Below are 12,397 nucleotides of genomic sequence, written 5' to 3'. Positions count from 1 at the left end.
ACAACTGAGTGGCCATTTAAGAGGGCAGAGGGCATTGCTGTAGATCTGGAGTCACATGTGGGCCAGACAGGTAAGGATGGCAGATTTCCTTCCCTGAAGGACATTAGTGATTAGTCATTATACTTTTAATTCCAAATGTTTATTGAATTCAAATGGGATTCGAACCCGGGTCCCAGAGCATTACCCTGGATCTCCGGACCACTCGTCCAGTGATGGTACCAGTATGCTACTACCTCACCTGACATGGAGACAAATGAGCTGTACAGTACAGGAGTAAATCCTCTGTTTTCTCCCTTGCCTTCTGCTGATATCCCCATCTTGACCCAAAGTCCAAAGGAATGCAGAGTGGAGCATATCTGCTGCGCGGCTGTTTTAACCATCCCACACCAGATCTGACTGGACCACATTAAGTGCTAGTGAGTCTTATTCTCCTCAGACAAAACCAGCCACTACTCAAAAATCATCCTTTCATTCACTACCAATTATCTCCTTAGAGCCCTATCACCCACTCCCTGCAACTTCACCTCCAATAAATGTGAGAAGTTCATGGACTTCTTTGTCATTAAGGCTACGGCCTTCCATTCAGCCCCCACCTCCCTAACCCCTCACTTCCCCTTGTCCATCTATGCTTATACTCTCCTCCACCCTAGTCCTGAACTTGGGCCTCTCCTTAGTTTCTCCTCTCCCTCCAAGCTCATCTCATCCACCATGAGAGCCACTTCCTGCTCCTATGATCCCATTCCTCCTGAACTCCTGCCCACCCACCTTCTCCTCCCAGCTCCCCTGCAAGCAGATATTATAAATGATGCCCTCTTATCAGATGCTGTATCCATTCAGAACGCCATCATTGCTTCAAACTACAAAAAATAGCACCCTTGACTCCCGCTGTTCTTGCAAACTATCATCTCATATCCTATTTCTCTTCAAAGTCCTTCAACGTGCTGTCACTTCCCAAATATATCTCCATCTTTCCCATTACTCCGAGTGCCTCCATAAGAACAGCCGGCAAGAGAAAAGGCTTCAAATATGAAACCTTGTACTCCATTCTCTTGCATATCTTATCCTGCCATCGTCCTGCAGGTCGTCAGAAACTCATACTCACATTTAATGTCGTCTCATCATCAACAATGGACAACTTCACAATATATGGGTTCACGGACTGTAACAAAAGACAATGACTGTTAGATGGATTGCAACACAGACTCTGTACATGAACTGAAATATAACAGAAACACAATATTAACTGATCTGTGATAGACACCAGGTTAAATGGACTGCACTAATACACTTATTGGTATTCTAACAGTTATCGTGCCTTGATTAGGCTGAAACAGACTCTACAACAACTTGGCTTTACATATCCAAACCAAATATTAAAAAAAAGTGAACCAATCATGTCAGGGCATTTCAGTTTGACTACAGAATTAACGAGAAGTCTTCAAACTAAACACTTTCTGAGCCCAGGCTAACCTTGGAATTTGAACTCAAAGAGACAGTCCAGCTTACTCAAGTTCCATCAAAATCAAATAATGGATGTTGGTTTACCACAAAATAGAAATGGTACAATTTATCACAAACAATGCTATATTGTATTGGCTTATATTACACGTTAGTTGATCTCTCCTGGTGTTGCTCACAGGCAGTCTGGGTTCTGGTGAATCTTGGAATCTGAACAGCCTGGCTCTACTTTTAAGGTTATGCTCCCTTGTTCTGGACTCCCCCCACCAGAGGAAAGTTTCTCTCAGTTTACCCTTTCAAAGCCTTTAATTGTCTTAAACATCTTGATTATATCATCTGTCAATCTTCTATACTCCAGAGAACACAAACCCAGATTATGCAACCTGTCCTCAGAATTTATATCTTTTAGCCAGGTTTTCACTTCAATGATATTTAAAGAGGGAACGAGGAGAGAATCATTGATCCCTTCCAACGATAATGACTTACCTCGTACTTTCTGTAATTAACCAGCAGTGCTAGGAGGACCACACCATCATAGCCATGCTGCACTCTGCTGGATGCCACAGACAGAATCTGAAAAAGAGCAATGCGAAAGGGAGCAGGAGCTTAGTTACAAAGACAGAAGCTAAGGGAAATTTCCTGACTTGCAGATCAAAACTTCACAGTGTTGCCACAAGGGTTATTCGATACCAATCAGCACTTCAGAAATTGACAAAGTTATTCGCAGCCTTAGCACATCAGTCTGAAATGGTCCAAAGCGATTCTTGCAGATTTATTTAACACAGTCATTACTACTTTGTAAGTATAACGGTTGAGCTAGCCATCCAAGTAAGTGGTCCGAGTGTCTTTATGTTTTTGGCTGCATCCATACCAACTAAATATCAAACTATGCGATAGCATCACCCAGGGGTTTAACAATAGACATGTGTTGTACCACATCAAAGTTTTTCTTTCGGGCAATGCATTCCAGGTCTTGACGACACAGGGATTATAACTATTTGGGGGAAAAGGAAATCGGGAAAATTCCACTCCGATTCCTGTAGGTGAATGAAACGAGTCCACTCTGGTCCTGATTAACATCATGCAGTATCTGCTGCATTCTCCTATATAAAACGAGTTAAAACACTGCCATTGTAGGTCCTAATGTTCCTAATCCACTACTAAGGGGGAATGGAAAGAATATTAATCTCCAGAACTAATGCGCTGAAGCGCTGAACAGAGCAAAATTCATAAGAAGCTATGAGAGGACTACATGGAACATGGTGCCACCTGCTGGCTGTGCCTGCAGACAGATATAATCTTTAAAAGATTCAAGAGAGCCTTAAACCTGACTGGTAAATGGTAGTTTGGCCGATGCTGGGTTTTTAGAGACAAACCCATCATCCCCAATCAGATTCTGCCCTAAATCTGCACAGACTTGCACACAATTTACTGCATAGAAACCGGCCATTCAACCCAACTGGTTAGCGAGTGTTAGAAAGTGAAGAAGGGGGCACGGGAAATTCAAAATTCTTGATTGTGAGAGTGTGTGAGAGAGAGTGTGAGAGAGAGTGTGAGAGAGAGAGTGTGAGAGAGAGAGTGTGAGAGAGAGTGTGAGAGAGAGTGTGAGAGAGAGTGTGAGAGAGTGTGAGAGAGAGTGTGAGAGAGAGAGTGTGAGAGAGAGAGTGACTGGCTCTCAGTGAGCCAGCGCAGGCTTTCACTGCTGGCCTTACACCACTCTTCTGAACAGAATCTGCACCAGCATTGGGAATCATGACAGCCAGATACTGCAAACTCTGTAACAACAGTCTTGAGCAGCTTATCATTTACATGATCGTGGCTACTCACTGGTGCCATGCTGAGAGTTTCATTTGACAGTGTAAAAGGGAAGAATCCTGACTTCAATTTGAAAACAACAACTTCCATTTATATAGCAGCTGTAGCACAGTAAAATGCCCCAAGGGGCTTCCCAGGACTGTTATGAAACAAAGTTTGACACCAACCCACGTAAAAAGATATTTGGCTAGGTGGCCAAAGCTTAATCAAAGAGGTCAAAGAGAAGCATCTTAAAGGAGAAAGACGTAGAGAGGTGGAGAGGTTTACGGAGGCAATTCCAGAATGTAGGGCTCAGGCAACTGTGGTGCAGCATTCAGCACTCACCTAAAATCTTAAAAACAATTTCAGTTCTTTTTGCAGGTGATATTCTTTTTCCTGAATTAACAAAACCACATGGTTGAAGTACAATAATGTTGCTGCTGGTGTCGCTGCTCAGCCAACAGACAGCACTGTCCTCTTCAGTGCTACTGGGATGAATGTTATGGTACTGCTGGCTCATGTAGCCAACAGTCACATACAGCTATTGGAATTCTGGATCTACTCACAGAATGTACTGCACAGGAACACACACAAATGGTCTATGACAGAGTCCATGCTCCAAACAAGCTCCTTCTTTATTCTCCCCCTACCAGCAGAGCTTGTGATTCCTTTTTCCCTTATTCAGCTTCCCCTTATAGACAGCTAGGCAGTGACAATGAGCTGACAAAAGTTCAAGCTTATTGGCACTAAATGAATTGCACATTCCCTGTTCTCAGCAAAGCTTGTTACGGTGTTAAACCATAGACTCACCAGATGTTTTGAAAATCATGGTGGGGTCTAAAGCGATCGCCAATCCCCACAGAAAGGTCTGCATCAGTGAACAAGATGGTGCTTGACCCCAAAATATTTTGTTTTATTTTTCCAAGTTTCACCAAAATGCAGTAATGTTTTGGTCGTAAGTTAATCATGGTTTTGTTCTATAATCTATCATAAAACTGTCAGAGTTTAGTATTGTTAATTTCTGGTTAATTTCATCTATGTACGTTATATTTGTTGGACATGGATTAAGCAGAATTTGCATTAAATACACAGGCACAAGCAGCACTCCAAGAAAGCAGAGTTTTATTTCCTGCCAGTCTGTGCGAGCCACTCATTTTGCAGGGTTATGGGACAAAAAGCATGGGAGTGCGACGAATGGACAGCCCTTTCAAAGAGCCAGCAAAAGTACGACATGCTGAATGGCCTTCTTCCTCCTGTAAGATTCTGAGAGTACCTGTGATAATTAGAGTGTAAAGGCGTTGAATACAGGGTGGCAAAACTGTGGCATCATCGAATATCACAACACACACGCACACACACACAAGCACACACGCATGCACACACACAGACACACAGACACAGTAGTCTCACCAGCAGGTCCATGTACTCCTGAAAATAAACTCAACGTAAAAACAAAGAGGCGTCAAGAACAGCCTGTTCTACTTGTTGTGTCGCACTGAGACACAAACCAAGAAAGTCTGACATCTGATCAAACTGCTAGAGGAACAATGCAAGGAAACATCACAGGAGAGAAAGATTTGCCTTTCTATAGCACTTTTCAAGGCCACAGGACACCCCAAAGTACTTTGCAGGCAATTAAGTAACTTTTGAAGTGTCATCACTACTGGAATGTAGGTGGCCAATTTGCACACAGCAAGAGCCCGTGCACAGCAATGTGATAATGACCAAATAATCTGCATTTACCGATGTTGGTTGAGGGATCAATATTGTCTAGAACAATTTATCTCAAGAAAGGCAACGCTGACTGAATGGGCCAATTAGATGGTGAAAGGACAATTCAAAGTAGTCAATGGGCCAAATCTTCCATGTCGTGGCAATCCCGCTCCTATTTTCCTACCTCAGACTGCAGCTCCACATTTCTAACCTGCGCCTGCTGAGCGCAGCTGCTCCTGGGGTCCTTCAGTGTAGTGTGGGAGCACTGGGGTAAGCAAAGCCATACCCCCATTTTATGGCACTAGCTGCCATATTCCAGTAAGTTTATATGTCCCAGCCACTTTGACAAGCTGGGAGAGAAGGTAAATGTGTAAAGTAAGTGGCTGAGGGAGGAGGGTGATTCAGAAAAGGGGATTGGGGGGTAGACGGGTGTTGGCGGGGTGGGGGATGTAATTGGGTGGTCAGGAGGGATGGAAGGGGTAGTCAGGGGATGGGAGGGTGTTCGTTGGCAGGGGGCTCCTGTGGAGGCAGGGAGGCAGTAATATAGTTACTGAGGAGTTAGAACTGGTTTTAATCCTTCTAACTTTTCCTGGGTAACTATTCTGATTATTGAGTCAGAACCATCCAAAGTGTCTGACTTAATTAGTTGAAACTTCCCATGCTGTCCTTGTGTGGAGACTTCCAAGGGCCCCCCCAGCACATCTTGTGGGTACCTCCAGGGTAAGACCATCCAGAGAACGGAAGATCTAGGCCAATGTTTTACAATGATTAATGAAATTGATGAACAGAGGGCACTCACCTGAAGAATGGCTTCAAAAATACTGTTAATCATCACGTACTCCAGGATAGTGTTCTGGCTGATGTTATCTGTGACCTGCCAATAAAAAAACAAACCTGTTGATGATGTGAGATAGCCTGGAAAACTATTTAATCAAATAAATAGTTTCAATCATGTCTGTTCCCTCTTGCTTGCTATTACCCAAACCATGTGTCAGTGTAAAGCGCTTTTCAGGGTGGGGAGCCAGCATGGGGAGAGAGGAGCCGTCAGGAGGGACAGAGACAGACAGACACCTGGAGTGGGGCAAGGCGGGCCTAGCACTGGAAGATGTTCCACCTCTGATGGGAGGTTGCCTCACCGTGACTAAACAAAGCAGCAGCTTCAGGCAAAGACTCTTCAAACTCTCGGAGCCGTCACCACACAGCAAAGTATCCAAACTCTCCATCAGGTTCTGGGAATCAAAGAGAGAAGGGTTATCACACAGAGCCCATCGCGAAACTACCGAGCAATGCACATACGCAGAACCATGGGTGATATGAAGGTGCATTCACTCACTCCAGCATAGGAAATAAAAAAGAAAAGGAAGATGTATTTCTATGCAGCCTTTCACAACTACAGGACACCACAAAGCTTTACAGCTGATGAAGTACTGTAATGTAGGAATCGCAGCATTCAATCTGTGCACAACAAGCTCCCAAGAACAGCAATAAAATAAACGACCAGATAATCTGTTTTTTTGGTGTTTGTTTAGGGATAAATATTACTTGTCCTGGAGACCAACGAATGTCTCCCATTCTTCTCTGAAATAAATCCATAAAATCTTTTACATCCACAGGGCACACAGGGCCTCGGTTCAAGTTCTCATCAAAAAGATGGCATCTCTAACAGTGCAACACCCCTTCAGTGCTGTACTTCAGTGTCAGCCTAGATTTTTGTGCTCAAGTTCTGGTATGGGACTTGAACCCAAAACCTTCTGTCTCAGAGAGGAGAGCACTGCCCACTGAGCCACAGCCAACATTAACATGGCCTAAATTCACCAAATGTATTCCATTTGAAGTGGATGAACTGCCTCTGACATTCACCTGATGCTTAGGGAGTCCAAAGGCTCCCCTGCCATGTTGTCACTCTGCTCACCTGATGTCCAGTCCTGGATGCATTGAAATTTCCTCCAATTAAATATTGGGAAGACCAACCCCACCACCCTCCTCCCCCTCCAGAACACAAACTCTGCTTCCTAGTTACCGATTCCATTCCTGTTCCTGGCCACTGGCTTAGGCTGAACCAGAACCAGTCCATTCGCAACCTCAATATCCCATTTGAGCCAGAGATGAGCTTCCAACCCCATATCCTCTCCATCACTAAGACTGCATACTTCCACAAAATCACTCATCTCACTCCCTTGCCTTAGCTCAACTGCTGCTGAATCCCCCATCTGTATTTCTGTTGCTTCCAGCCAGGACTATTCCAATGCTCTCCTGGCTAGCCCTCCACCTTCCACCCTCCATAAGCTTGAGTTCATCAAAAATTCTGCTGCCTATATTCTAACTCGCACCAAGTCCCATTCACTCATCATCCTTGTGCTTGCTGACCTGAATTCATTCCTGGATAAGCAATGCATCTTTCATCAAAGTTCTTTTACCTGTTTTCAAGACCCTTCATGATCTTGCTCCTCCCTATATCTCTAACCTCCTCCAATTCTACAACCCTCTGAGGTATCTGTGCTCTGTTAACTCTGGCCTCTTGAACATTCCCGATTTTAATCGCTCCACCGGTGGCGGCCATGGGTTCAGCTGCTTGTGCCCTAAGCTCTCAAATCTCCTCTCTAAACCTCTTCACCTCTAACACTTTCTCTTCTTTCAAGATGCTCCTTAAAACCTACCACATTGACCAAACTTTTGCTCATCTGTCCTAAAATCTCCTTTGGTTCAACATGAAATTTTGTCTGATTTTTGCTCATGTGAAGTGTTTGTGATGGTTTGCAATGTTAAAGGCTCTAATATAAATGCAGTTGTTAACAGGCTTACTAGTTTGCTGTCACTTATCCAGCCAGAGCCAATGTATGCCTAAGGGCATTGGCCTGAAGGGCTGTCACAGCAGCAGGCATCCCACCACTGATAGTCTTTTATCAATAAGTCATTCTAGCTCTTCCAATGCCCTGGAGTGCCGCCAACTGTTTAACAGATTCGATTATCGTTTGCCCCTTCCCCAACTCTCACCTTCATCCGGAGTTCAGCTTTGTCAAACCCCATCAACATGTTGATAATGTCAAAGCCAGAGGTCGGTTTGTTTTTCTGGTGAACCCCTCGAATCAGGGCACACAGCGTCTGGAGGGAAAAAACGAGAACAGAAAATGTAACTGAGGGGTAATAACAATACAAACCCCCAACCTGAAGGACCACACGGACAGAAAAAAATAAAAGGAGGGGGAAGACAGAAGGGAGAGAGACTTCAAGGATCAGGGAAGAGATTTCACTCTCCATGGGGTTGACGGCACAGCCACTGATGATGGGGAGAAGAGGGTCAGTAGCATTGTGGTAACGTTGTGGGGCTAGCAATCCAGAAGCCTGGGCTAATGCTCCAAGAACACAAGTTCAAATCCTACCATGGCTGCTGGGGGAATTCAAATTCAATTAATTAATAAATCAGAATAAAAGAGCTAGTCTTAGTAACGATGATCATGAAACTACCAGATTATCATAAAAGCCCATCATGTTCATGAATGTCCTTTAGGGAAGGAAAGCTGCTGTCCTCGCCCAGTCTGGCCAATGTGTGGCTTCAAACCATATATGCAATGTGGTTAACTCTTAACTGCCCTCTGAAAAAGCCTAGCAAACTGCCTAGTTATATCAAGCCGCTACAGAAAAGTTGCAGTTTAAGGCGGTGGCTCACCTCCACCTTCGCAAGGGCAATTAGAGATGGACAGTAAATGCCGACCTTGTCAGAAATGCTCACACCCCCAGAATGGATAAAAAAATGTGGAGAAACAAGAAGCCAGAGAAATAGGGAGTTTTCTGCGATTGTGAAGCTGGAGGATGCCACAGAACTAGTAAGGGAGTTAAGCAGAATGAGAATTTCACATTGGAGGCATTTGGAGTTAGTGTTGGTCAGCAAGGGCAGGGTGATGGGAGAGCAGAACTTGGCATGAGATTGAATACTAACAGCAGAGTTTATGAATGACTGGAGGGTAAAAGGCTGCCGGAGAAAAAGTGACAAAGAATGCTGGTTTCAACAGCAGCAGGGTGAGAGATGGACTGTGTTATGGACGTAGGCAATCTTTTCCTTTTCTTTTAAACATTTATTCTCAGGATGTGTTCACTCTAACTTTTTTTTTGGAGTGTGGGGGTGATAAATTTAAGTGCTTGGCCCCTTTAAATTCTTTTGCATGTTGCGTGCACACAGTAACTTAAAGGGACAGCCTTGTGTGAAGTCTGTGTACAGGCAACACTGGATGTGGGCATCGCTGGCAAGTTGATTACCTATCCCTAATTGCCCTGGAGAAGGCAGCCTTCTCTGCAGTCCATGTGGTGTAGGTACACCAGGGGTGTTGATAGGAAGGGAGTTCCAGGGTTTTGACCCAGTGACAGTAAAGGAACGGTGATATATTTCCAAGGAGGATAGTGTGTGGCTTGGAGGGGAACTTCCAGGTGGTGATGTTTCCATGCAGCTGCTCCCCTTGTCCTTCTAGATGGTAGAGGTTGTGGATTTGAAAAAGTAATGGAGTAGTCAAGTGGAAGAGTGGGAGGAGGTGGGACAAGACACAGGGAAAGTAACCCTGTACCCCACTTGTGTAAAATGTAAATATGCCCCACTATTTCACATCTTACCTGTAATGCATTCACCACTTTAATCTGATGCTCCTCATTTAAGGACACTATGCAGTGCTGGAACAGGCTATTAATATTATCCTTCAACTTCATCAGCTCATCCCCATCCACAGATTCCAGCTTTGCCTCCAGGTACTCCAGGTTCACCTGAAGGGCACAAGACAAAAGGTCAACAATAATTTCTACCTATTTCTAGGGATGGGTGAGGCCATGGAGAGATGTGAATAGATGACAGAGGTTTTTAAAATTGCACTGTCGCTCAACCAAGAGCCAATGTAGGTCAACAGGCACTGGATGAACCTGGACCCAATGCGAGTTAGGACAGGGGCAGCAGAGTTTGGGAAGACCTCAAGATAATGGAGGGTGGGATGTGGGAGACTGAAAGGAGGGCTTTGGAATAGTCAAATCTGGAGGAAAAACCACATACATGAGGATTTCAGCAGCAGGTGAACAGAGGTTGGGGGACAGTGAGGCAGTGATACGAAGGTGGGAGTAGGTGATTTTGATAATGGCACAAATGTGATTGGAAACTCATCTATAGGTCAGATATGACACCAAGGTTTCAAACCATTCCCTCCATTTAATCTCCTTCTAAAGCCCATGAACAATTACCCCATCATGGACTCTACTCCACCCACTCAATTAATCTCTTCCCACTGCCCATGTACACTTTGCCCTATTATGGACCCTACCCACTTATTTAATCTCACAAATGAAATTCTGTGTTAACACTACCTGATCCCCTAAGCGAAGCTCTAGAATATTCAATCATCCTAAAATCTACACAACTCAACCCTTGGTCTGCTGCCCTCCACATACTAATATCCTCCCAAACCAATAGCACTGAGTCCTGACCCACAAAAAACACTCAAGTTAGTCAGTACAACCTAACACTGCAAGAAAGAATACACCAAATATACCAACTAACCTTCATCAGGAAGAGCTCCTCCCAGAATCGAGGACAGTTCTTGGCTGGGTCTTCATTCTGTGACAGAAATAGCATCACCACATTACTCGAGACTCACCATATTTTTTGCCAATTTCTCATCCTCTGCTAAAAGATAGTGCTCCCCTGAGAATCTCCACACTTCCCCATCATTAATAGTCAAAGCTTCCTCTAGTCTCCTATCCTCTTCCCCCTCTGCCCATTCAATTTCCTCAATCTCCCTTCCCCATTCCCTTGCCTGTTGTCCCCCCTCTTCCTCTCAGCTTCTCTCTTCTTTCCAATCTTTCTCTCACTCCCTCTGTCCTACTCACCACATTCCCCCTTCCTCTCCAAGCACTGAAGTCACCACCGGCAGTAGGGTGTAACTATGGTGTATCTAGTTCACATTACATATAATTTACACAGGTTATAACAGTCATTACCACATTGCTGCTTTTCGCAGCTTGCAGTGCACAAACCGTCTGTCACACAGCCCCCACATTACAACAGGAACAACACTTCAAAAGTATTCTATTGGCTGTACAGCACCTTAGGACTTCTTAAGGTTGTGAACAACGCTATAGAAATGCAAGCACTTATTTACATCGCCAAGTTCCATCATAAATGGAGATAAAGGCATTTATAATGAAAATATAAAAATAAAAACAATGTATGGATTTTACATATACACAGCCTGGTCCAAATATTCCAGGCCTTTAAACCTGTTACACTCGAAGGTCAGAATTTGAATTGATCTGAATTTATTCCCCTTGTCAAATGGTACAAGAGACTGACTGGTAATGTAAATAAATAAGTAGCAGTTCCTGTAAATCTTTCACATTATAAATTCTCATGTCTGCATCAATAACGGAAAATGGCTGTGTGAACCTGTCACATTAACGTTACACCCTACCCCTCAATGAAGGCACAATTTCCATTATAATTGTGGGCATCAGAATTTATAATGCAGATAGGTGACAGGAAATCTGCACAAGGGAAAGACTTATAACAAGCTATAGAAATATAAAAATTCACACAATAGAAAACGAATGCTTCAAATACAATGCCAAATTTGTAGGGCTACAGGGAAAGGACTGGGGAGTGGCATGAGCTGAATTGCTCTTGCAGAGAGCCAGCACAGACACAAAGGACTGAATGGCCTCCTTCTGTGCTGTACCATTCTCTATTCTATTTTTCTAGCCTTATTAGATGTGAATATTCCTAATGACAGCATTGCATTCAAATCTGTCAAACAGAAATAATAGTTTCTTTCACATCACATTACTATCAATTAAACCAACCCAGCTCTTTTCATGGTAATACACAGCCTCATCATCAATCAATTCACATTTCACAATACAAACCTTGAAGATTTCATCGTACATTAAAACCACCTTCTCTTTCAGGGGTTTCTTGGTGGACGATGCTTTGCGGAGAAGGCCTCCCTTTTTTTCTACCTGTGCCATTGCTTGGATTCTGTAACAAAGATATTGGCCATTAGGAAATGTGCAGCACTTGGTATTGTCATCACTCAGATTATTACAGCTCATTCTTATCAATTCACATCAGGCAGAGATCACACTTAAAGCCAACCTGTATTCATATTGTTCAATGTACCTGAACATTCCCTGACCAACTCAAATTGCTCTCACAATAAACAGTACAGATCCATAATTGAGGGTACTTCAGTGTCACGAGCGCAAAAGGCTCTTTCCTGAGTTGGTTACACAACCTATAATCATACTTCTAGGTATTTTCCCCACAGATTAAATAGAAACAGGATGAAGATTTTAAACTAGCTGCAGTACACTTCACTGAAATCCCAGTGATAATAATGTGGCACATATGCAGTCTGTTAACTGTACCCCCATTCGTATAAATATTAATACACACTCCCACCTATCT

General features: G+C 43.7%; 1 protein-coding gene across 1 annotated transcript in view; it reads right to left on the bottom strand.

Moving 5' to 3' along the window:
• armh3 (armadillo like helical domain containing 3) overlaps window positions 1-12,397 on the bottom strand; it is a 147,116-nt gene that overhangs the window by 120,797 nt on the left and 13,922 nt on the right. Inside the window, exons 2-9 of the mRNA XM_041210178.1 lie at window positions 11,857-11,968; window positions 10,496-10,552; window positions 9,568-9,714; window positions 7,960-8,067; window positions 6,102-6,194; window positions 5,765-5,839; window positions 1,945-2,031; window positions 1,103-1,159 (exon numbers count right to left, since the gene is read on the bottom strand). Coding sequence (XP_041066112.1) covers window positions 1,103-1,159; window positions 1,945-2,031; window positions 5,765-5,839; window positions 6,102-6,194; window positions 7,960-8,067; window positions 9,568-9,714; window positions 10,496-10,552; window positions 11,857-11,958 — 726 coding nt within the window. The 5' untranslated portion in view covers window positions 11,959-11,968. The remainder of the gene's footprint in view (window positions 1-1,102; window positions 1,160-1,944; window positions 2,032-5,764; window positions 5,840-6,101; window positions 6,195-7,959; window positions 8,068-9,567; window positions 9,715-10,495; window positions 10,553-11,856; window positions 11,969-12,397) is intronic.

Source organism: Carcharodon carcharias, chromosome 17 (genome assembly GCF_017639515.1).
Source record: "Carcharodon carcharias isolate sCarCar2 chromosome 17, sCarCar2.pri, whole genome shotgun sequence".
Classification (NCBI taxonomy): domain Eukaryota; kingdom Metazoa; phylum Chordata; class Chondrichthyes; order Lamniformes; family Lamnidae; genus Carcharodon; species Carcharodon carcharias.
This window is presented reverse-complemented; position numbering and strand designations above follow the sequence as displayed.